The following is a 22,375-nucleotide window of genomic DNA, read 5'->3' on the forward strand; positions in this document are numbered from 1 at the left end:
ATCTACACTGGACTGACAGTAATGGGGCTGGACCATTACGAAATTCGTTGGCGATTATGCACGGCTATCCGTAATGTTCATCACACCTCCCCCCTTAAGTTGGGTGCACGGAATAGGTCAGCCAGACCTGATCCACGCACCTACTGAAAGTGTTCTCGAGTTCCTTACTTGACTGTACGTCAGACACCACACCAGAGGCGTCTCCGGTGTGTCCCAGTGCCTGCTTTGTGGACGGCAAGATACACACCCACCGTCTTACCTCTACATGGCTGGCTGGATGTGCCTAGCGCTTCCGGTAAGGGAGAGAGTTGTTGGCTGACATCCAGGTCATTTCCCGACTCTCGGGTGTCAGCCCGCGGATCTGGAAGCAGTGTGGCATACCCCGGCTTCAACTGACTATAGATTGATATAACATTTACATCCGCACCTCCGGTGGGCACATCAGAATACCTTTTAAAAAACGAATTGGCCTTCACCTGTGTGGCGAGGCTTGCCCCTCCTACAGGAGGGATAGAGGGTTGACCTCTGTGTAGGTTTGCACTGGGTCGCTTCAGTAAGAGTGAGACAGGAGAGGAACTGCATGTCTCCACGAGCCGTTTGGTAACAGGCAATGGTGTAGCACTCTGGCTGTCATAACAGGAGGGGAGGTCTAGGCCCCCAGCTGCCTGCTGACACCTGGTCTCCTTCCGCAGCCCTGAAAGAATCTGACACAGGCAAAACAGGACTGTCACCTCCTAGGTTATAGGCAATCACATTTAAACATAAATCATTTTTAGCAATATGAGATTCAGCATGAAAGCTATTAGCAACATCTGGTACAACATTAGTATCACAGTTATGGTCATTTTTCACATAAGGTACCCAAGCATCTGGAACAACAGTGACAGGTTTAGAATCAGACAAACAGTGATTAGACAGCTGTCCGTTAGAAACAGGTACCTCTTCCTTGCCTCCTTCCCTAGGAGAGCTAGGTACCATTACACTGGCTGCCTCCCTCTGTCCCTCCCCAAGCTTGTGCAGTACCTGAGTGGGTCCAGACTGGCAGTCTGGGGTGTTGATCATAGGTTCATAAAAGGATCGTAGGGTGCCAAGATCTGTGCCCAACAGCACAGGCACTGGGATGTCATCTGTCACCCCCACAACTTTTGTCTGGCGCCCCCTTCTCCAATCGAGAACAACACAAGCTTTGGTGATGCGTGCGTGTGTGCCACCAACTCCCACAAGGGTAACACACTCATTAGGAAGGAAAATCTCCCTGGCAACAAGATGAGAGCGAACGAATGTAAGCTCTGCGCCGGTGTCACGGAAACCGACAGCGATCTGGTCGTTTACTTCCACGACTTGATGATTTCCAGAAAGTCGAGGATTTGCTGCTCCAATGACGAGGTAGGCGTGTGCAGTAGAGGATGCGCTAGCCGATTCTGGGCTAGGCTCTGGAGACGGCGTCCTCACCTCGGGGCAGGCAGACTTGAGGTGTCCTCGCTGTCCACAGTGGTAACACTTCGGAACATATGTTGCATCAGGCGAATGAGTAGCAGGTGCAGATTCCGGCCTCTGTGGCTGTGGGACCCGATTCCCACGGTTCGCAGGGGAGGAGAGCTAGGTTGCACAGGTCTCCCCCCTTTCCAGCTCTGGGATGGAGGTTTGCGGCTGTCCGGTACACGGGTGGCCACAAAAGTGTCTGCGAGGTCTGCGGCAGCTTTGGTGGATTCAGGCTTCCGCTCCAAGACAAACTGCCGGACCTCTGGTGGACAGCAGTGCAGTAACTGGTCCTGTACGATGAGGTCCTCCAGACCTTGGTGAGAGTCTTTGTTGAGGCCTCATGACCACGGCCTGAACACAGTGAGCAGGTGATCCGCCAGGTCTGCATAAGTGTCTGTGGGGCCTTTCTACAGGGTCCTAAACTTTTTGCGATATACCTCTGGGGTCAACTAGCGATAATTGCAGCTTTTATCCCATTATAATCATTGTCTTTTTCAGCGGGTAAGTCCACAAATGTCTTAAGCGATTTGTCCCGCAAGTTGGGAGTCAGAATTCTCGCCCACTGCTCCTGGGGCAGATGATGCTGACGATAAGTCTTTTCAAAGGATTGCAAGTAAGTGTCTGGGTCGGTTCCCTTCTCCATTTCAGGGAACTACACTTTGGAGTCCCAAACGGGCCTGCTGTGGGCCGGGGCTCCGGAGCACTTGGCGAGGGATTTTGGCCTTGCCCTCGCAGTTTGGCCATTTCAAGGTCGTGTCGGCGTGCGGATTCTCTCTCTGCCACCTCTTGCTCAGCCAGCCACCGGCGGTGTGCCTGGTCCGCTTCTCGTTCCGCCTGGCGCTCTGATGCCTCTCTGTCAGCCTGCCACCGGCGTTCTGCATGGTCAGCGTTTTCTCTGACAATCTGCAGGTACAGCTCAGGATTTGTATCCGACAGTCTTTGTAGAGCGTGCTGCATTCCTGCCGGTTACCATGCTCCTCATCATTTAGTGCGATCTGTTCAGACTCGGTTCTGTTTTCCCCTGGGGCTGAAAGTGTGTCAACTTGATTCAACAGCTCACTTTCTATTGTCCCAGCAGTACCGTCTGGACCATCAGGGTGCTCTTCCAGCATCTGATCCGGCTGGGTACCCAGTCGCAATAAGTCCTCGATTAATTGTGTTTTCGTTTTATGATAAGTCACAATGCCTCTTTCTTCACACAAGTTTACCAGATCAGGCAATTGCATTCGCTTGTATCCCGCTGCATCAGCCATTGGATCCAAATAAAAGATAGGATAGAAAAAGAGATTGGGGGGGCTATACGTTTAGTCTATATAAATGGTAATGCACCGTTTTGGAACACAGGTTTTGATCTGTTCTGGCAGGTTAATCAAATAACGTTGCCGTTGATGTTCTGAACATACACAAATCCCACCTTTGTACGATTCGATTACGATTCTATTTTCAATTCGATTAAATCCAACATGTCTGATCGGGATTCGATTCAATTCAATTTTCCATTGCAAAACAATGGCAAATCGAATTGAATCGAATCCCGATCGGAAATGTCGGATTTAATCGAATCTAAAATAGAATCGTAATCGAATTGCACAAAGAATCGTATTGTGTAGATAGGGCTTTAGATGTAGTTGGTTGTCAGATTCATGTGCAAGTCAGATGGAATGGGACATTGCTGTGAGGAAAGAGATGAACATGATCAGGAGACGTAAAGAGATATTGACTTGTGCAATGCAGTAGTTATGTCAGTCAACATAGTAAATTCCTCATTTTGGTAAATTTGTTTGTTTTACCCTTAAAAAAATACTACCCTTACCCTACTTCAAATACTACGGCCTGCAGCCACACTCCACTCCTGGTGACGTGGTCGGGATTGCGCGCAGGGTGAGTGCACACCCATGCATGCGCAGAACACAGTGACTCAGTCAGGCCGCCAATACTTCGGAGGCTGCCAGCAGGACCCAGGAGAAGACGGAGCTGCGGCGAGGGACACAAATGATTTCTAAGGGGTGGAATAAACCCCAGGAAAGTAAAGCTACATTTGGATTTTCGATCCCCTCCCAACTCCTTTTGTAAATGGGTGCATTTTGCACCCCAAAACACTCACTTACATACACATATCCTAATAAATAATATTTGTTCAGTGGAATCAATAGTTCCTTCACATGATATGAAGCAATTAGGCATTTCATCATTAAAAAGGCACACTTTTGAGAAAATGCAACAAACAGTATGGTGAAAAAGTTGTTTTGTGATGAGAGAGGCAAAGAAGGGTGTGCTTAAGGAGTTAAAAAGGAACTCCAGTGAAAATAATAAAAAAGTGCTTAATTTTTAACATAATTATGTATAAATGATTTAGTCAGTGTTTGCTCATTGTAAAATTTTTCCTCTTCCTTATTTACATTCTGACATTTATCTCAAGGTAGGATACATGTTCCCTGAACAGGGTTAGGCCCCTACGCACTAAAACATAACTTTTATTAGTTCTATTAAAATCAGGTATATTAAAGGTACAGCATTTATAAAACAAAGAACAGCTGCGTTGGTGTTTTACACTATTGTGTCACATATGTATCATATCACTGGGATGGATCACTTTCAGGCAGATAAAGATTGTACATCTATGTGCATGTGTCGTGGAGAGGAAAGGGATCTCCTCTCCAGCACCTATGCACAGCTAGTACATGCACAAATAGGACTTGCTGATCACACCCTCTTGCACCAAACACAGGTCTAACGGACAGTAGGGCATCACACCATGCAAACAGTGTACAAAATTACAAATAACTCGACATTAGCCGAAACATGTCGAGTTATTTGTAATTTTGCACACTGTTTGCATGGTGTGATCCCCTACTGTCCGTTAGACCTGTGTTTGGTGCAAGAGGGTGTGATCAACAGGTCCTATTTGTGCATGTACTAGCTGTGCATAGGTGCTGGAGAGGAGATCCCTTTCCTCTCCACGACACATGCACATAGATGTACAATCTTTATTCGCCTGAAAGTGATCCATCCCAGTGATATGATACATATGTGACACAATAGTGTCAAACACCAACGCAGCTGTTTTTTGTTTTATAAATGCTGTACCTTTGATATATCTGATTTTAATAGAACTAATAAAAGTTATGTTTTAGTGCGCTAGGGGCCTAACCCTGTTCAGGGAACACATATCCCACAGAAATCCCCCGAGTACTCTATTAAGTATTTGCTATTTATCACATGGTGACATTTTTACTGCTGGCAGGTGATGTCACTGGAAGGAGATGCTGCTTGCATTTTTGGCAGTTGGAAACAGCTGTCATTTACTACAATGCAACAAGGCTCCCACAGTGTGCTGTCAGGACCTCAGAGCTGTGAGGTGCTGACATCACTCTGTGGGAGGAGTTTCACCACAAAATCAGCCATACAGAGCCCCCTGATGATCCGTTTGAGAAAAGGAATAGATTTCTCATGGGAAAGGGGGCATTAGCTACTGATTAGGATGAAGTTCAATTTTTGGTTACGGTTTCTCTTTAAACGGCCTTACCAGTACTGACCAACAGTACTCTGAACTAAGCCTCTGACCTTGTCTTAGGGCCGGTTCACATTACAAAACGTGGACGGCCACGCATGCGGAACGCAACGCATGCGAACGCACGCCATCCGCGTTTGTATTCGTTGCGTGGCTGATCCCATCACTGAAAAGTGAATGGGACAGCCGCGCGTTTTTGCAAAATCTGCGTGCAGCATGCGTTCCCGGACGGCACTGGGGCTCTGTATGGCTGATATTGTGGTGAAACCCCTCCCACAGTGGGATGTCCGGACCATGGTCCTGACAGTTTCCTGTCTGTGAACCTCATTGCATTGTGGGAAATAACAACTGTTTACAGCTGGGTCCAACTGCCAAAAAAGCAAGCAGCAGCTACTTCCACTGAGATCACCTGCCGCAGGAGAAATGTCACCATGTGATAAATGTCAGAATGTTAATCAGAGAGAGGAAAGATTTTACAATGGGAAAACACTGACTAAATCATTTATACATAATTATTGTAAAAATGAATCACTTTTTTATTACATTATTTTCACTGGAGTTCCTCTTTAAAGGTTTTTAGTACAGATCAATATACACTTGCAGCTATCTTTGTCATGACTGTTAAATCCTTATTAACCTTTATTATCACATTATTGTTCTAGATTTGGATCCTGAAAATGACATAAAAAAAAATCTCAAGTTAGTACCTTACAGTTTGGTTCATCCTATCCGTATTGAGAAAAGGAGACCAGTTCTTTTTGCACCCTGCACAGTGGCAAAACCCATCATTCAAAAGCTAATAAACACTCTGGGTGTTCTGGACGTCAGTATGTGTAAACCAGGTAAATAACAATTCTAAACAAGGTTCAATAAATATAATAAAAGTGAATAATGTATTCCTAATTGTTTGAAGGGCTAGCTATATTTTTGTGATTAGATACTGACATTAACAACAAGTTGGGCCGAATTCTAAAGCTGTGATATATGTCAAAAATATATATTTCAAAATATCACACTTTACAATAATGTTGCTACTTCATCTTATTTATAAAGTGAGGATGGACAGAACTGCCTCTCTCCAGATAACAGAATTAAGTCGCCATGCGCCCTCAGATATAATTATAAGTAGGTAGGCATATACAGTTTAGATACCAGCATTAAATAGCCATATACACCCCAGATACCAAAATTAGTAGCTTTTTGCTCCCCAGATAGTGTTTTTAGGTAGCCTTTCTGCCACACACTTGCACATATAAGTATTGGGTAGCCTTTTAACCCCCCCTCCTTCCCCACATAGCAGCCCCACCCAGATATCAGAATTAGGTAGCATTTGTGCCCCTCCCCCAGAAAACACATACTGTAGTTGTAAAAAGGCTGTTATTGTTGACAATATCATATCATAACCTCAGAAATTACTCCTCCTCATAGGGTTTAGGTGGTTCTTGGTAAATTAAAAAATAAACCAATGGGGGATAAACAAAGTTTATTTTGTACGAAGTTCAAATACATTCTATAACTTTTAGGTAATCACATGCATTTTCTTTCAGCATAGGCAACAGCTGCACCAAGTAAGCAGCCATAGCAGTAAAGGCAGCTGTGATGAGCCTAGGGCAGGGGTGTCAAACTCAAATACAAAGTGGGCTTAAATTGAATACTAGGACCAAGTTGCGGGCTAACCTCAATGTCTAGTGGCCACCTCCATCCCTTATAAGGTCCCTGGTGTATAGTGGCCCCCTTCCTCTCCTTAACACTTCTCTGGTGCCTAGTTCTCCCTCCCCTACACAGTTTCCTGTAGTCTAGTGGCCCCTCCCTCCTCTATACTGTTACCAGGTGTCTAGTGGCCCCCCCCCTTCCCTCTCCTATACAGTTTCCTTGTGACCAGTGGTCCCCCTCCCACCTCTAAACAGTTCCCCATTGTAAAGTGTTCCCATTTCGTGCCACTTAACAGTTCCCTGGTGTCTAGTAACACCCTCCTCTATACAGTTCCATGATGTGGATTGCTTTTCCCCTCCCTCTCCCTTACAGCTTACCTGGTGATCTAGGGCTTCATCTCAAATATGTTTCCTTGGTGGTCTGGAGTGGACCAAGCATAATCCAAAGGAGAAAAACCAGACCAGATTTGGCTGCGGGCCACTTTGACATGTGTGGCTTAGGTGAAGGGAAGTGCTGTCTCACTAAAATAGTGGCTAGTGGCTGAATAGTGTACTGGTTAAGTGTTCTGCCTTTAACATGGGAGTCCAGCGTTCGAATCCTGGCTATGGTCATTACCTATTCAGTAAGAAGTCCTTGGGCAAGACTTCATAACACTGCAGGGTGACCCCTTGAGTGCACCTTTAGTGGCTTCAGCTCTTGAGCGCTTTGAGTCCAGCAGGAGAACAGTGCTATACAAATGTTTGGATTATTACTAAAATAGTTCTAAATGCAACCGTTGTACCTTTTACCTTTGTACTAAAAGAGGCATTACCCTAAATGTTGCCTTTATATTGAATGACCAGACATTAGGAGCCTGATTTACCAAGTAAACAAACTGCACATTGCTTAGTACTCTGCAGTGGCTACAATGCAGCTGCAATGTTTTTGCACATCAGGAGTCACATTCTGTTCGATTGAAATGAGCCAGAAGAGTGCATATGCATATTTATTATTACATTTTTTTTATTAATATAGCACCAACAATACAATGAGGATGCTGTACTTAAAACAATACAATCAGGGAGGACTTCTTGGCCCTTGAAGCCGGGAAGGCCTTTAATGGCATTGAATGGTCTTGGTTATTTTCTGTATTAAAATCATTTGGCTCTGAGGGCAATTTTCTTACATATGTGGGATTGATGTATGCAAACCCTATTGCTCGAGTGTCTATTCCTGGAGCCCTGGGTCCCACCTTTTCCCTGAGGAGGGGCACGAGACAGAGCTGTCTTTTGTCTCCATTGCTTTTTAATCTAGCCCTGGAGCCTCTGTCTCGTACCCTTGTTCTTTCGAAGATTTTCGAGGGACTTCGGGTGGGCCCCCGGGTTCTCTACACATCCTTATTTGTGGATGATATTATGTTATATGTGGAAAATCCTGACAGAGACTTGCCAAAGGTCATTCCTCATATCAATACCTTTGGTACACTTTCAGGACTGTCCATAAATTATCAAAAAAGTGAACTTATTTCTCAATAATAAAAGGCCCACCTTGAGGTCTACTATCCACCAAATTAAACAAGCATCATCTTTTATAACTTACCTGGGTATTAAGATACCGAGGGATGTTGCTCAGTTGTATGGTTTGAATTTCTCTCCAGACATCAAAAATATTTTTAAAGAATTGCAAACTTGGGAGACGCTGCCAATTTCTTTAATGGGCAGGGTTCACCTCATAAAAATGATGAGCTTTGCCAGACTACTTTAACCTATCCAAACTTTACCTATTCCTATTAAACACAAAGACATTCAATGGCTAGAAAGTGCGTTTTCAAAATTTATATGGGCCTCTACCAATCCTCGGATTGCTCTTTTTAAACTAAAAGCCCCAGTCACCCAATTAGGCCTTAACCTCCCAGACATTCGCCTCTATAATCTGGCAGCAATCTTCAGACATGTTAGGGACTGATTGGGAGATGCGTCGTATGTAACAATAACTGAGCTTGATAGAATTCTGATAGCCCCTTACTCCTTCCAGGGTATTTTTAATACTAAACTTGGAAAGTTACCACAACATTAGAGATGGCCCGAACCTCCGATTTTCAGTTCGCGAACCGCATTCGCGAACCTTCGCAAATATTCGCGAACATGCGAACTGCAATAGACTTCAATGGATAGGCAAACTTTGAAAACTAGAAACATTTATGCTGGCCACAAAAGTGATGGAAAAGATGTTTCAAGGGGTCTAACATCTGAGTTTTTGCATGGGGGAGTGGGATACATGCCAAAAGTCCCGGGGAAAAATCAGGATTTGACGCAAAACAGCGTTTTAACGGCAGAAATCACATTGCATGCTAAATTGGAGACCTAAAGTGCTTTAAAACATCTTGCATGTGTATACATCAATCAGGGAGTGTAATTAGAATACTGCTTCACACTGACAGACCAAACTCACTGTGTAACGCACCGCAAACAGCTGTTTGTGTTGTGACGGCCGTGCTGGACTGGTGCACACCATGGTGAGAGTGCAGGCGATAGCGGTTTTCAAGCCCATATGGTCGCCAGGCTGAGGTAGCTCAATGACAGAACAACAGTGACTGCCCAGCTGATCGAATTTGGTATGTCCACAATCAAGCAACAACCTTATTATCTTTGGTTTCTGTACATTGAGACAGACCGGGCACTGTCACTTTAAATGCTTTATTGCCTCTTGTTGCTATGCAAGTATATTGCCATCATACAATTGATACGTCACATCTGCCATACAACAATAGTTTTGTCAAACCTTGATAGATTGGGGTGCTGGAGATGAAGGTGACCACTCCACCTCTTACTGTAACCGATACAAGTGCGGACTGATCCCCCTTTTCCCTCAGAAGATATACCTTTGAGTGCCGAGTGTAATCTCACCCTACAGTGTACTTATTATCTTTGGTGTGCCACCCCCCGAGACACTCATTTAGCCGTCGGTCATTGCTTCATTGTGATACGTGTTTCACTACCGAAAATAGATTGTACTGGTGAATAAATAAATATCACACTTTGCTATGAAGCCTGACCACATGTACACAAAGGAAATTGTATGAATCCTGTCCCTGTTTGTAGGCCTCAATGAGGGCCTCTTGTTTCACAAGCAGGGATTTGCTTATTTACAATCAATAGAACTTGTGCTTATAGTCATCAATTATTTCTAGCATCCAGCAAATACATTGGGAGTCTATTGTATACACATTACAAGGGTTTTTGCTGATCCTCCCCCATACATATATCCTGAGGTGTAGCTATCTTGCAAGTGCACTTCCTATAGACAAATAAATGCCCTTAGTTGCTTTACTAGAAGTGTAACCGACTAATGCACATCAGATAATAATTGGTACACCTAGACACTCAAGATGGCTTGTAAAGAAACTCGTGTTGCAGCCATTCATTGGTGTTCCTTAAGGTGCATTAACCCCATAGGGGATATAGATGTGTGTTTGCCTTCACAGAAGGTAGCTGGGTACTAGTATATAGTTCAATGAAATGTCCATAGGTGAGACATAGATAGTGTAACAATAGGGTGCCACTCAACAATCGTTTCACCCCAATCTGGGGCGTCGTCAGGAGTATATAGTACACAGTTATTTACAGCATTTACAACAGATAAATCCCCCCACCAAGCAGCAACAATTTTCCCAGCAATACAGCCCAAGTCAGAGCTCTGACGACGCCCCAGATTGGGGTGAAACGATCGTTGAGTGGCACCCTATTGTTACACTATCTATGTCTCACCTATGCACCTTTCTTTGAACTATATATTAGTACCCAGCTACCTTCTGTGAAGGCAAACACACATCTATATCCCCTATGGGGATAATACACCTTAAGGAACACCAATGAATGGCTGCAACACGAGTTTCTTTACAAGCCATCTTGAGTGTCTAGATGTACCAATTATTATCTGATGTGCATTAGTCGGTTACACTTCTAGTAAAGCAACTAAGGGCATTTATTTGTCTATAGGAAGTGCACTTGCAAGATAGCTACACCTCAGGATATATGTATGGGGGAGGATCAGCAAAGACCCTTGTAATGTGTATACAATAGACTCCCAATGTATTTGCAGGATGCTAGAAATAATTGATGACTATAAGCACAAGTTCTATTGATTGTAAATAAGCAAATCCCTGCTTGTGAAACAAGAGGCCCTCATTGAGGCCTACAAACAGGGACAGGATTCATACAATTTCCTTTGTGTACATATGGTCTTCATTGTGATACGTAAGCTCCTTCACCACGGCAAGGTAACGATCATGAAGGGGAATTGACACGTGTACATGCCTTTTGTTTTGTTGTTGCAGCTGCAGTGCAGCCAGAAAAATTAGGCAGGCATGTACATGCACTAGAAAAATTATTATAGCGGCCAAAAATTCAGGAATCCGCCTGGAGTCCTGGACCCTGTTGGTGGTGGTGGAGAAGGCAGTCAAGCGGCCTGCAGTCACAGATGCTGTGTGGGGAGCGACTTAGTCAAGGGGCAGGCAGTCACACGGCTGTGTGCGGGGACTGACTTAGTCTTCGGGCGGGCAGTAGGCCTCCGGGATCCATGCCTCATTCATTTTGATAAAGGTGAGGTACTGGACACTTTTTTGACTTAGGCGACTTCTCTCCTCAGTGACAATGCCTCCAGATGCGCTGAAGGTCCTTTCTGACAGGACGCTTGAGGCAGGGCAAGACAGAAGTTGGATGGCAAATTGTGACAGCTCTGGACACAGGTCAAGCCTGCGCACCCAGTAGTCCAAGGGTTCATCGCTGCTCACTGTGTCTACATCCACACTTAAAGGACATCCGAGGCGGAAAAAAAACCTGAGATAAACAATTGTATCTGTCCTCCTCCTTCTAAAAATGACTGTTATAGTTATCCCACAGTTTTATTTTATATTTCAATCAACTTTTTAAGCTTTTACTGTTTCATGGCCTTTTCTCAATGAAACATGAATTGAAGTATGCCAGTGCTAAAATATATGAACTATTGACATTTTTTAACTCTTTCCTGCTCTTAGAAACCATTTACTGCCACAAAAGTGTTTTATAGGAGTACTCATCGACAACAAGTTAAATAATCGTACTCAATGCCAAGCCGCTGCAGCTAAAGCGAACAAAATTTTGGGATGCATTAAAAGGCAAATAAGAACTCGAGATGCTAGCATAATATTGCCCCTGTTTAACTCTCTAGTAAGGCCACATCTGGAATATGGAATTCAGTTCTGGGCACCACATTACAAAAAAGATATTGCAGTTTTAGAGCAGGTGCAGAGCCGAGCTACAAAATTGATACGTGGGATGGAAGGTCTCGCTTACCAAGAAAGGTTAGATAAACTGGGTTTATTTAGTCTAGAGAAAAGACGCCTTAGAGGAGATCTAATTAACATGTATAAATACATCAGAGGGCAATATAATAGCTTGGCGGATGAGCTTTTTGTCCCTAGGCCTTCTCAAAGGACTAGAGGACATGATCTGCGCATGGAGGAAAAACGTTTTAGCCATTTATTTAGGAAAGGGTTCTTTACAGTAAGAGTGATTAAGATGTGGAATGCATTGCCACAGGAAGTCGTTATGGCAAACTCTATACCTGCATTTAAAGGGGGCTTAGATGCTTTCCTTGCGTTGAAAGACATCCATGGCTACAATTACTAGGTTATGCCTAATGATGTTGATCCAGGGATTTTATCTGATTGCCATCTGGAGTCAGGGAGGAATTTTTCCCTTTTGGGGCTAATTGGACCATGCCTTGTGGGGGTTTTTTCGCCTTCCTCTGGATCAACAGGGGTATGTGGGGGACGGGCTGGAGTTGTACTTTATACTGGTTGAACTCGATGGACGTATGTCTTTTTTCAACCAAAATAACTATGTAACTATGTAACTATAGCTGCAATTCCTCATCAGGGAGGGTTACACTAGAGTCCGACCCGGTCCCGACCCGGACAGGAACTGCCACTTACATACCTGATTTTTAACTTTTTCAGGCAGAGAAAGAAAAAAAGGAACACAGCCTAGTTATTTGTGTGCCTGGCACTGTACATACCCATGCCTATCTCATAATGTCACATGTCACCTCGTGAGTCCTTTAAGGCCAGGTAGTCGGCTACCTGCCGGTCGAGGCGTTGGTGTAGGGTGGATCCAGAAGCGCTAAGGCGAGGCGGACTAAAGAATGTCCGCATGTCCGACATCACCATGAGATTGCTGGAGCGTCCTTTCCTTGCCTGCGTGGACATGGGAGAAGGATTACTGGCAGTGGTACCTTTTATTCCGTTGTGCTGTGACATCACCCTTAAACACATTGTAAAGCATAGTTGCCAGCTTGTTCTGCAAGTGCTGCATCCTTTCTGCCTTCTGGTGATTTGGAAACATCTCCGCCACTTTGTGCCTATATCTAGGGTCTAGTAGCGTGGCCACCCAGTACAGCTCATTCCCTTTGAGTTTTTTATACGGGGGTCTCTCAACAGGCTGGAAAGCATAAAAGAAGACATCTGCACAAAGTTGGATGCAGACGTACTATCCATCTCCTCTTGCTCTTCCTCAGTGATGTCAGTTAAGTCAGCCACGAACAATACCACGGGAAAGTTGAGCAGCACGAGCCCCCTGCGACACCTGCTGTGGTTGTTCTTCCGCCTCATCCTCATCCTCCAAAACAACACCTTCCTCATCATCCGACTCCTCTTCCCCACATGACTCTTCCTCCTCCTCCTCCCCCCTCTGTGCTGCCGCAGGTGTTGAGGAATCATCTGCAGCTGAGCTGTACTGGGTGGCCACGCTACTAGACCCTAGATATAGGCACAAAGTGGCGGAGATGTTTCCAAATCACCAGAAGGCAGAAAGGATGCAGCACTTGCAGAACAAGCTGGCAACTATGCTTTCCTCCTGTTCCTGTTCCTGTTCAAGCTCCTCCACAGCTTGATCCACCACTCTACGCACGGCACGCTCCACTAAGAAGGCATATGGGATCAAGTCGCTGATGGCGCCTTCACTGCGACTCACCAGATTTGTCACCTCCTCAAATGGCCACATGAGCCTGCAGGCATTTCGCATCAGTGTCCAGTGTAGTTGTACAGATTCTGTTTGACGGCTTTCACCTATTGTAGCAGGCGGTCACACATCAGGAGGGTCGAATTCCAGTGAGACGGGCTATCACAAATCAAGCGTCTCACCGGCAAGTTGTTTCTCCGTGATTATCGGCAAAGCGTGCCATGGCCGTGTAAGACCACCTGAAATGCCCACACACCTTCTTGGACTGCTTTAGGATGTCCTGTAAGCCTGGGTACTTAGACACAAATCTCTGAATTATGAGATTCAGCACATGTGCCATGCAGGGAACATGTGCCAACTTTCCCAAATTCAAAGCCGAAATTAGATTGCTGCCATTGTCACACACCACGTTGCCGATCTCCAGTTGGTGCGGGGTCACTCACTGATCCACCTGTTTGTTAAGAGCAGCCAGGAGAGCTGCTCCAGTGTGACTCTCCACTTTGAGGCAAGACATGTCTAAGATGGTGTGACACTGTTGTACCTGGCATGCAGCATAGGCCCTGGGGAGCTGGGGCTGTGTAGCTGGAGAGGAGATCGCAGCACCAGTAGAGTTGAACTGCCACTCAGCCAAGGAGGAGGAGGACGACGACAGCGAAGAGGATGTAGCAGGAGGAGAGGAGGTGGCAGCAGGCCTGCCTGCAAGCCGTGGAGATGTCATTAAGTCCGCTGCACTGCCACGTACTCCCTGCTTGCCAGCGGTCACCAGGTTGACCCAATGGGCTGTGTAAGTAATGTACCTGCCCTGACCGTGCTTGGCAGACCAGGCATCCGTGGTCAGATGGACCCTTGACCCAATGCTGTGTGCCAGATATGACACCACTTGCCTCTCAACTTCATGGTACAGTTTGGGTATCGCCTTTTTGGAGAAATAATTGCGGCCTGGTATCTTCCACCGTGGTGTCCCAATGGCCACACATTTTCGGAAGGCCTCAGAGTCCACCAGCTGGTATGGTAACAGCTGGCGAGCTAACAGTTCCGCCAAGCCAGCTGTCAGACGCCGGGCAAGGGGGTGACTGGCAGACATTGGCTTCTTCTGCTCAAAGATTTCCCTCACGGACACCTGGCTGCTGCTGTGGGCAGAGGAGCAGGAACTGCTCAAGGTGAGAGGCGGAGTGGAGGAGGGTGGCTGTGATTGTGAAGGTGCAAGGGAGAAAGCGGCTGAAGATGATGCACTTGAAGGAGGAAGAGGAGAATGAAGGTGGCTTTGCTTTTGTGTGCTGCTTTTCCTCAGGTGGTCTTCCCATTGCAGTTTGTGCCTTTTCTGCATGTGCCTTCGTAAGGCAGTTGTCCCTCCGTGGGTGTTGGCCTTTCCACGGCTCAATTTGTGGTGGCGGCAGAGAGTACAGATGGCATTGCTCTGATCTTTGGCATACACACTAAAAAATGTCCACACTGCTGAGCCATCCTGGGGTGTGGGCACTATGGTGGCATCAGCAGCTGACGTTGAAGGGCATGTTGGCTGGCTGTCCATACGTGGCGATACATGGCGCCGGACACTGCCACCAGCTGTTTCTTTTTTCTTTTTTTTCTTTCTTCAAACTCAGCTATCCCCACCGGGTTATATCCTGATTGTCTTAAGGCAAAAGCCTTATATGTCAGGTACTGTTTGCATCATTGTTTGAGAAGAAAAAAAAAAAAAAAAAAAGGATATAACACAGTACCATTACAAAAATTAGTGAATGAATAATCCGGGCTACCCCATATAGCAGACCAAATAGCTGGCCATTTCTCACCCAGGGGTGTATTTATTATAGTCTCCCATTTTTTACAGTACGGAGGGAGATCACATTGGTCAGTGGTTTTTAAGAAGTTGTATAATAGTGACATTATTTTAGGTGGTCTATTATTAAGTAGGAGAAGTTTCTCAAATAGATTCAAATCACTCCTAATAGGTGTATTTTTGTTCATATAACTTTTTATTTGGGTAAGCCACCAGGGTGTATTCTTTCCTTGTCCCCCCATCATACCAGTAATCCCCAGGGCTTTGTTTCCATAAATATGTACTAAACGGGTATCAATATTTACACCATTCTTGGAGAACCACAATGCTGAGGATGCGGGTGGAAAACCTGGATTATCTCTTAAAGGATACCGAACTGAAATGTGACATAATGAGATAGACATGTGTATGTACAGTGCCTAGCACACAAATAACTATGCTGTGTTCCTTTTTTTCTTTCTCTGCCTGAAAGAGTTAAATATAAGGTATGCAAGTGGCTGACTCAGTCCTGACTCAGACAGGAAGTGACTACAGTTTGACCCTCACTGATAAGAAATTCCTCTTTTTTACCTCTTTCTTGCTTTCAGAAGCCATTTTCTGCTTGGAAATGTTTTATAGTTGGAATTTCTTATCAGTGAGGGTCAAACTGTAGTCACTTCCTGTCTGAGTCAGGACTGAGTCAGCCACTTGCATACCTTATATTTAACTCTTTCAGGCAGAGAAATAAAAAAAGGAACAAAGCATAGTTATTTGTGTGCTAGGCACTGTACATACACATGTCTATCTTAATATGTTACATTTCAGTTCGGGTATCCTTTAAGGATGTCAGGAGGGAAAGACCACCCCCAGGTAGCCATTCCTTCATTAGGTTATATAGGACTCTCAGTGTGGGCTTTATTAAGGGGTGAGATGATGTACACCATAACCTGTGAATATACATAGGATGCCATGCAAATATCATATCCATATTTAGTTCATTTTTTTCAAATAATGTCCATAATTTTTTACCTGAACTCGTAGAGTGTTCTATTTTCCAGTCCACTATTCTTGTTAAATGTATACACTTATAGTAAGATAAAATATCTGGGGCCGACATCCCACCCCTTGTTTTATCTCTACCAATTATGTTATAGCTAATTCTACGAGATGATCTAGCCCAGATAAAATCCTGGAAGAGTCTGTTCCATCCCCTGAACCATGTGCTGGGGAGGGCAATCGGAACACACTGCATAAGGAATATTATTTTGGGCAAAATACACATCTTTATTATTGCTATTCTGCCCAGTGGATTAAAGTAAGGCCGATCCCATCCAATTCGTTTTTTTTTACTCTCTTCCATTAGATTTTTATAATTTTGATCGTATATTTTGTCTACGTTACCGCCCAGCTTAATCCCCAAGTACTTAATTACTTTTCCCCAAGCAAAGTTATTTTATTCCTGGATCTTTTTCCTTGTTTCTATCGAGCAGCCTAGATTGAGGATTATACCCTTTTCATATTGATTTTAAAATTTGAACTTGCCCCAAAGCTGCTTAAAATTTGTTCGCATCTATATAGGGACATTACTGGGTCTCTTAGTGTCAACAGGAGGTCATCAGCATAAGCCAGTGCTTTAATCTCTTCAGTACCTACTGTTATACCTTTTAATTTTTCATCGTTTTGAATACAAAGTAGTAGGGGCTCGAGACACAGGTTAAAGAGTCCGGGTGAAAGAGGGCATCCCTGTCGTACCCCGTTCAAAATCGGGAAGGCTTTGGAGGCAGAAGAGTTGATTATCAATTGAGCATTTAAATTATTGTACAGCTTCTTAATTGTTTCTATAAAGAGGGGACCTATGCCAAAGTTTTTTAAGCAATTAAATATAAATTCATGCGAGATACGATCGAACGCTTTTTCTGCGTCGACCGCTATGAGGACCGTTTCTTCTCTATTAACTTTACAGTTATGAATAATATTAATTGCTGTATATATATTCTCCTGGAGGTGCCTATTTTTCCTAAAGCCTGTTTGCTGTTTCCCCAGTAATACCTCCAACTCCAAGGCCTCCTCTAGTCTATGAGCCAGTATGCTAGAGTATAATTTAACATCAGCTGTTTCTGAGGACGAGCTCCCCCTGCTTCTTTCAGGAACTGGTCTCCTCCTACTCCTCTATGACTCCCTCTCTGAACTGTCCCCCTGTGCATCTCCTCTATTGGGAACCCACGTGACATCTGTATCATCATAATCATCATGATCATCCTCCCCAGCTTCGCTTGCCTCAGACACTTTATAAACTGCACCAACAGCAGGTACTTCATTATCCTCCTCCTCACACCTTACATCCATAGTGTCGCTTAACTCAGACATATGAGGTGGTGTAACTTGCTTAACGCCTTCATCTTGTTGTAACAATAATGGCTGTGCATCAGTGATTTCCCCACCAAATAACACCTGGGAAATGTCAAATGTAGCGGATGTGGTACATGGAGTAGCGCTGGTGGAGGCGGAAGATGAGGTGTTCTGTGTTAAATAGTCAACCATGTCCTGACAATCTTGGGAGTTGATGGGACGTGCCTTCTTCTGAGCACTGTACTTTGGTCTAGGGCCACACGAAATCACGTCAGCACGACCTCGAACAGACCTGCCGGGTGGCCTGCCTCTCGGCCTGCCTCTGCCTGTTGTTTTGTCCATATTGGGGGGATGAAGTGAAACGTATGCACTGACTTGACTAATACAATGTGCAGTCACACAGGTGCAGTGAAAGGTAGCAGTGACTGCTATTACAATACAATGTGCAGCTGACACACAGGTGCAGTTAACAGGTATGCACAGACTAGTATACTTAGGGTCCTTTTACACTTAATCAGTTGTTCTCAGTTAAAACGGAAAGAAACCTGATTTTCAAAGTAAGTCCCATGTTTTCCTATGGCACCTTTCACACTTAAAGAGAATTTGTATTGTTAAAATCACACAAAAGTAAACATACCAGTGCGTTAGGGGACATCTCCTATTACCCTCTGTCACAATTTTGCCGCTCCCCGCCGCATTAAAAGTGGTTAAAAACAGTTTTAAAAAGTTTGTTTATAAACAAACAAAATGGCCACCAAAACAGGAAGTAGGTTAATGTACAGTATGTCCACACATAGAAAATACATCCATACACAATCAGGCTGTATACAGCCTTCCTTTTGAATCTCAAGAGATCATTTGTGTGTTTCTTTCCCCCTGCATCTCTCATGCACTGAAGTTTCAGGCTGCTCTTTTCTTCCTGCAAACAGCTTTGCCCTTGTCTGTAATTCCTCACTATGTGAAAGCCCAGCCAGCTCAGAGGACGATTTATCCAGCTTGTAAAAGATAAGAGAGAAGAGAGAAGCTGCTCTAATCCTAAATAACACACAGGCAGTGTGCATAGAGGGGCCTGGAAGGGGGAGTTCATAGCAGAACCACAACACTGAAGAACTTGGCAGCCTTCCAGACACAGGCTGACAAGTCTGACAAGAGAGAGATAAGTTGATTTATTACAGAGACTGTGATAGTACAAAGTGCTGCAGTAAGCCAGAACACATTAGAATAGCTTTTGGAACTTGTAGGATGATAAAAAACAGGATGCAATTTTTGTTACGGAGTCTCTTTAACACGTTTTAACTGAAATCTTCTTCCCAATGCACTGCTATGGAAAAAACCCATACCAACGCGCACTAACGCACACTAACGCATACCAACTGATTAAGTGTAAAAGGACCCTAAACAGCGTGCGGTCACACAGGTGCAGTGAACAGGTATGCAGAGATTGGTATTACAAATGTGCACCTGTCACACACAGGTACCGTGAACAGGTGCAATGACTGGTGGTATATTACACTGCTTGCGCTCACATAGGTGCACTGAACAGGTTAGAGGTATGCACTGCAGTGATTGGAATTACAAATGCACACCTGTCACACACAGGTACCGTGATCAGGTGCAATGACTGGTGGTATATTACACTGCTTGCGCTCACATAGGTAGGTAGGTAGGTGCACTGAACAGTGAACAGGTGCGTTGATTGGAATCACAAATGTGCAGCTGTCACACACAGGTACCGTGAACAGGTGCAATGTCTGGTGGTATATTACACTGCTTATGCTCACGTAGGTGCACTGAACAGGTTACAGGTATGCACTGCAGTGATTGGAATTACAAATGTGCAGCTGTCACACACAGGTACCATGAACAGGTTCAATGACTGGTGGTATTAACAGTGCGTGTGCTCACGTAGGTATAGGTAGGTAGGTGCACTGAACAGTGAACATGTGCAGTGATTGGGATTACGAATGTGCAGCTGCCTGTCACACACACAGGTAGTCACTGAGTGTGTTGGGCCTGGCAGTGGCACAGTAGGAATTACCAAGGCTGTCTATGCAACACAAGTGTCTGTGGGACACACTCACAAAAAAAAAATAGATCACAAGAACAAGATTAGCTCTCAAAAGAGATGTTGAGGGATGCTTTTTTAGCAATAAGAATCAGCAAGGAGCAAGCTAACGAGGCTACAAGAGCCTAACTAAGCTTTCCCTATAGCTCTCTTTGCAGCAGCAGCTCTCCCTTCTCTTATTACTGCAGGCACACGAGTGAGTCCAATGCCTGACACTGCCTGCCTTTTATAGGGGGGTGGGGCTCCAGGAGGGAGTGTATCCTGATTGGCTACAATGTGCCTGCTGACTGTGATGTAGAGGGTCAAAGTTGACCCTAATGATGCACTATGGGGGCGAATCGAACTTCCGGAAAAGTTCGTGGTTCTCCTCGATCGCGAACCCCGGACGTTCGCCGGCAAACCGTTCGGGCCAAATCTACACAACATATCAAACAAAATATAATTAGTAGAGATACGGTGATATGTTGGAGAGAGATAAGGAAAAAATTGAGAATAAATGGACACTTGTCACCTAGAATGCCCTTCCTAGACAATCCTGCTTTTATACTGGGATTATTACACCCTGCTTATTCAAGATGGACTGAAGTTGGTCTTACACATTTGCAACGGATACTATCTCCTGACTCTTCTTTAATATTATTTGCTGATATGAAATCTAAATATCAGGGCGTTGCTAGGATCCTAGGAGATCCCAGGCACCCCCGGGCACCAGATGGAGAAAAGCTGCGGCCCCCAAAATGGGCGTGGTCGTGTGGGGCATGGGCGTGGCCATGGGTGAGGCCAAATGTACATGAACTTAGCAGTCATGTCACCTAAAGATAATTGGCCTGTTTAGCTACACAAAAACCAAAGTAATCAAACAGTGTCAGTGCAAAGATGAGATCAGATCAAGTAACGCCAGGCAATATATTGTTGTAATATGGGTGTTCAAATTCACAGCTGATAGGTCTGTGCCCAAAGAGGTGCTGATGCTAATCCAATGAGAATACGTAAATAAAAGAAAGTGCAAGCAAAAATCCACAAACAACATAACCCCAAAGCGTGTAAACAGTGATCACCAAATAAGAACAAAGTGAAAGCCAATCACCCATAGAAAGAGAGGCTGCGGGTATAAGGTAAGCAGAGTAGGTAAAGCAAGTACATATACGGCCCAGTGGTTGAGGGGCAGAGGAGTCCGGCAGGTTACACCGCACTCACTGCGCTGCACAAGAATGAGACCCAGGGAAATGACCACCATACCCCCAGTGCAGTGTCAGAGGCTACATAATTCAGGCTCCAGGAAATCTCCTGCCTTCCGTCCAGACTTCCGTCCTATCTTTAAAGTAGATACAGTTGATGCGGCTCAAGCACATATCCCTCCGCATCACCTGGAACTCACAGCATCAATGTGCGGAAGATAGCTCCACTGCGCTTCTACACTAATTATCACCCAGGTGGCAGGGGAGTAGCTGCAACTCACTGGGCCCCATAGCAATCTCCTATTAATGATAACTTAAAAATACCCCTGTTTGGTCGTTGTAGTACATACTATTCAACTTTTTGAGATTTATTTTGAAGTAAATCTGGGATAAAATAACACAAGACTGTATTCATACCTGGGACTTCCTCTAGCTCCCTGCAGTCCATGGGCTCCCTCAGTATCTTTCCGGTCCCGTCCATTCTGCCACTATTAGCCCTGGTAGCCGGAGCCTTCTGCATATGTGCAGCCTTACCCACACACCTCCTTGACCGCGCTCCCATGGCGGAAGCATAACTCTGCAGGTGCAAAATGCTCCCAGCCATGGAAGCACGTCAAAGGAGACACACAGTCAGAGCTGCAGATTAGTGTTGGGCGAACATCTAGATGTTCGGGTTCGGGCCGAACAGGCCGAACATGGCCGCGATGTTCGGGTGTTCGACCCGAACTCCGAACATAATGGAAGTCAATGGGGACCCGAACTTTTGTGCTTTGTAAAGCCTCCTTACATGCTACATACCCCAAATTTACAGGGTATGTGCAACTTGGGAGTCGGTACAAGAGGAAAAAAAATTTAGCAAAAAGAGCTTATAGTTTTTGAGAAAATCGATTTTAAAGTTTCAAAGGGAAAACTGTCTTTTAAATGCGGGAAATGTCTGTTTTCTTTGCACAGGTAACATGCTTTTTGTCGGCATGCAGTCATAAATGTAATACATATAAGAGGTTCCAGGAAAAGGGACCGGTAACGCTAACCCAGCAGCAGCACACGTGATGGAACAGGAGGAGGGTGGCGCAGGAGGAGAAGGCCACGCTTTGTGAGACACAACAACCCAGGCCTTGCATGAGGACAAGAAGCGTGCGGATAGCATGCTTTGTACCGCCATGCAGTCATAAATGTAATAAAGATAAGTGGTTCAATAAACAGGGACCACGCGGCAACGCTAACCCAGCAGCAGCAGACGTGATGGAACAGGAGGAGGCGCAGGAGGAGAAGGCCACGCTTTGTGAGACACAACAACCCAGGCCTTGCATGAGGACAAGAAGCGTGCGGATAGCATGCTTTGTACCGCCATGCAGTCATAAATGTAATAAAGATAAGTGGTTCAATAAACAGGGACCACGC

General features: G+C 45.0%; 1 protein-coding gene across 1 annotated transcript in view; it reads left to right on the forward strand.

Annotated features, from left to right (window-relative positions):
- The window catches only part of CARD11 (caspase recruitment domain family member 11), a 586,831-nt gene that overhangs the window by 506,784 nt on the left and 57,672 nt on the right, over positions 1-22,375 (forward strand). The window contains exon 21 of the mRNA XM_068244905.1: positions 5,656-5,835. Coding sequence (XP_068101006.1) covers positions 5,656-5,835 — 180 coding nt within the window. The remainder of the gene's footprint in view (positions 1-5,655; positions 5,836-22,375) is intronic.

This window comes from Hyperolius riggenbachi, chromosome 7, assembly GCF_040937935.1.
Source record: "Hyperolius riggenbachi isolate aHypRig1 chromosome 7, aHypRig1.pri, whole genome shotgun sequence".
NCBI classification, from domain to species: domain Eukaryota; kingdom Metazoa; phylum Chordata; class Amphibia; order Anura; family Hyperoliidae; genus Hyperolius; species Hyperolius riggenbachi.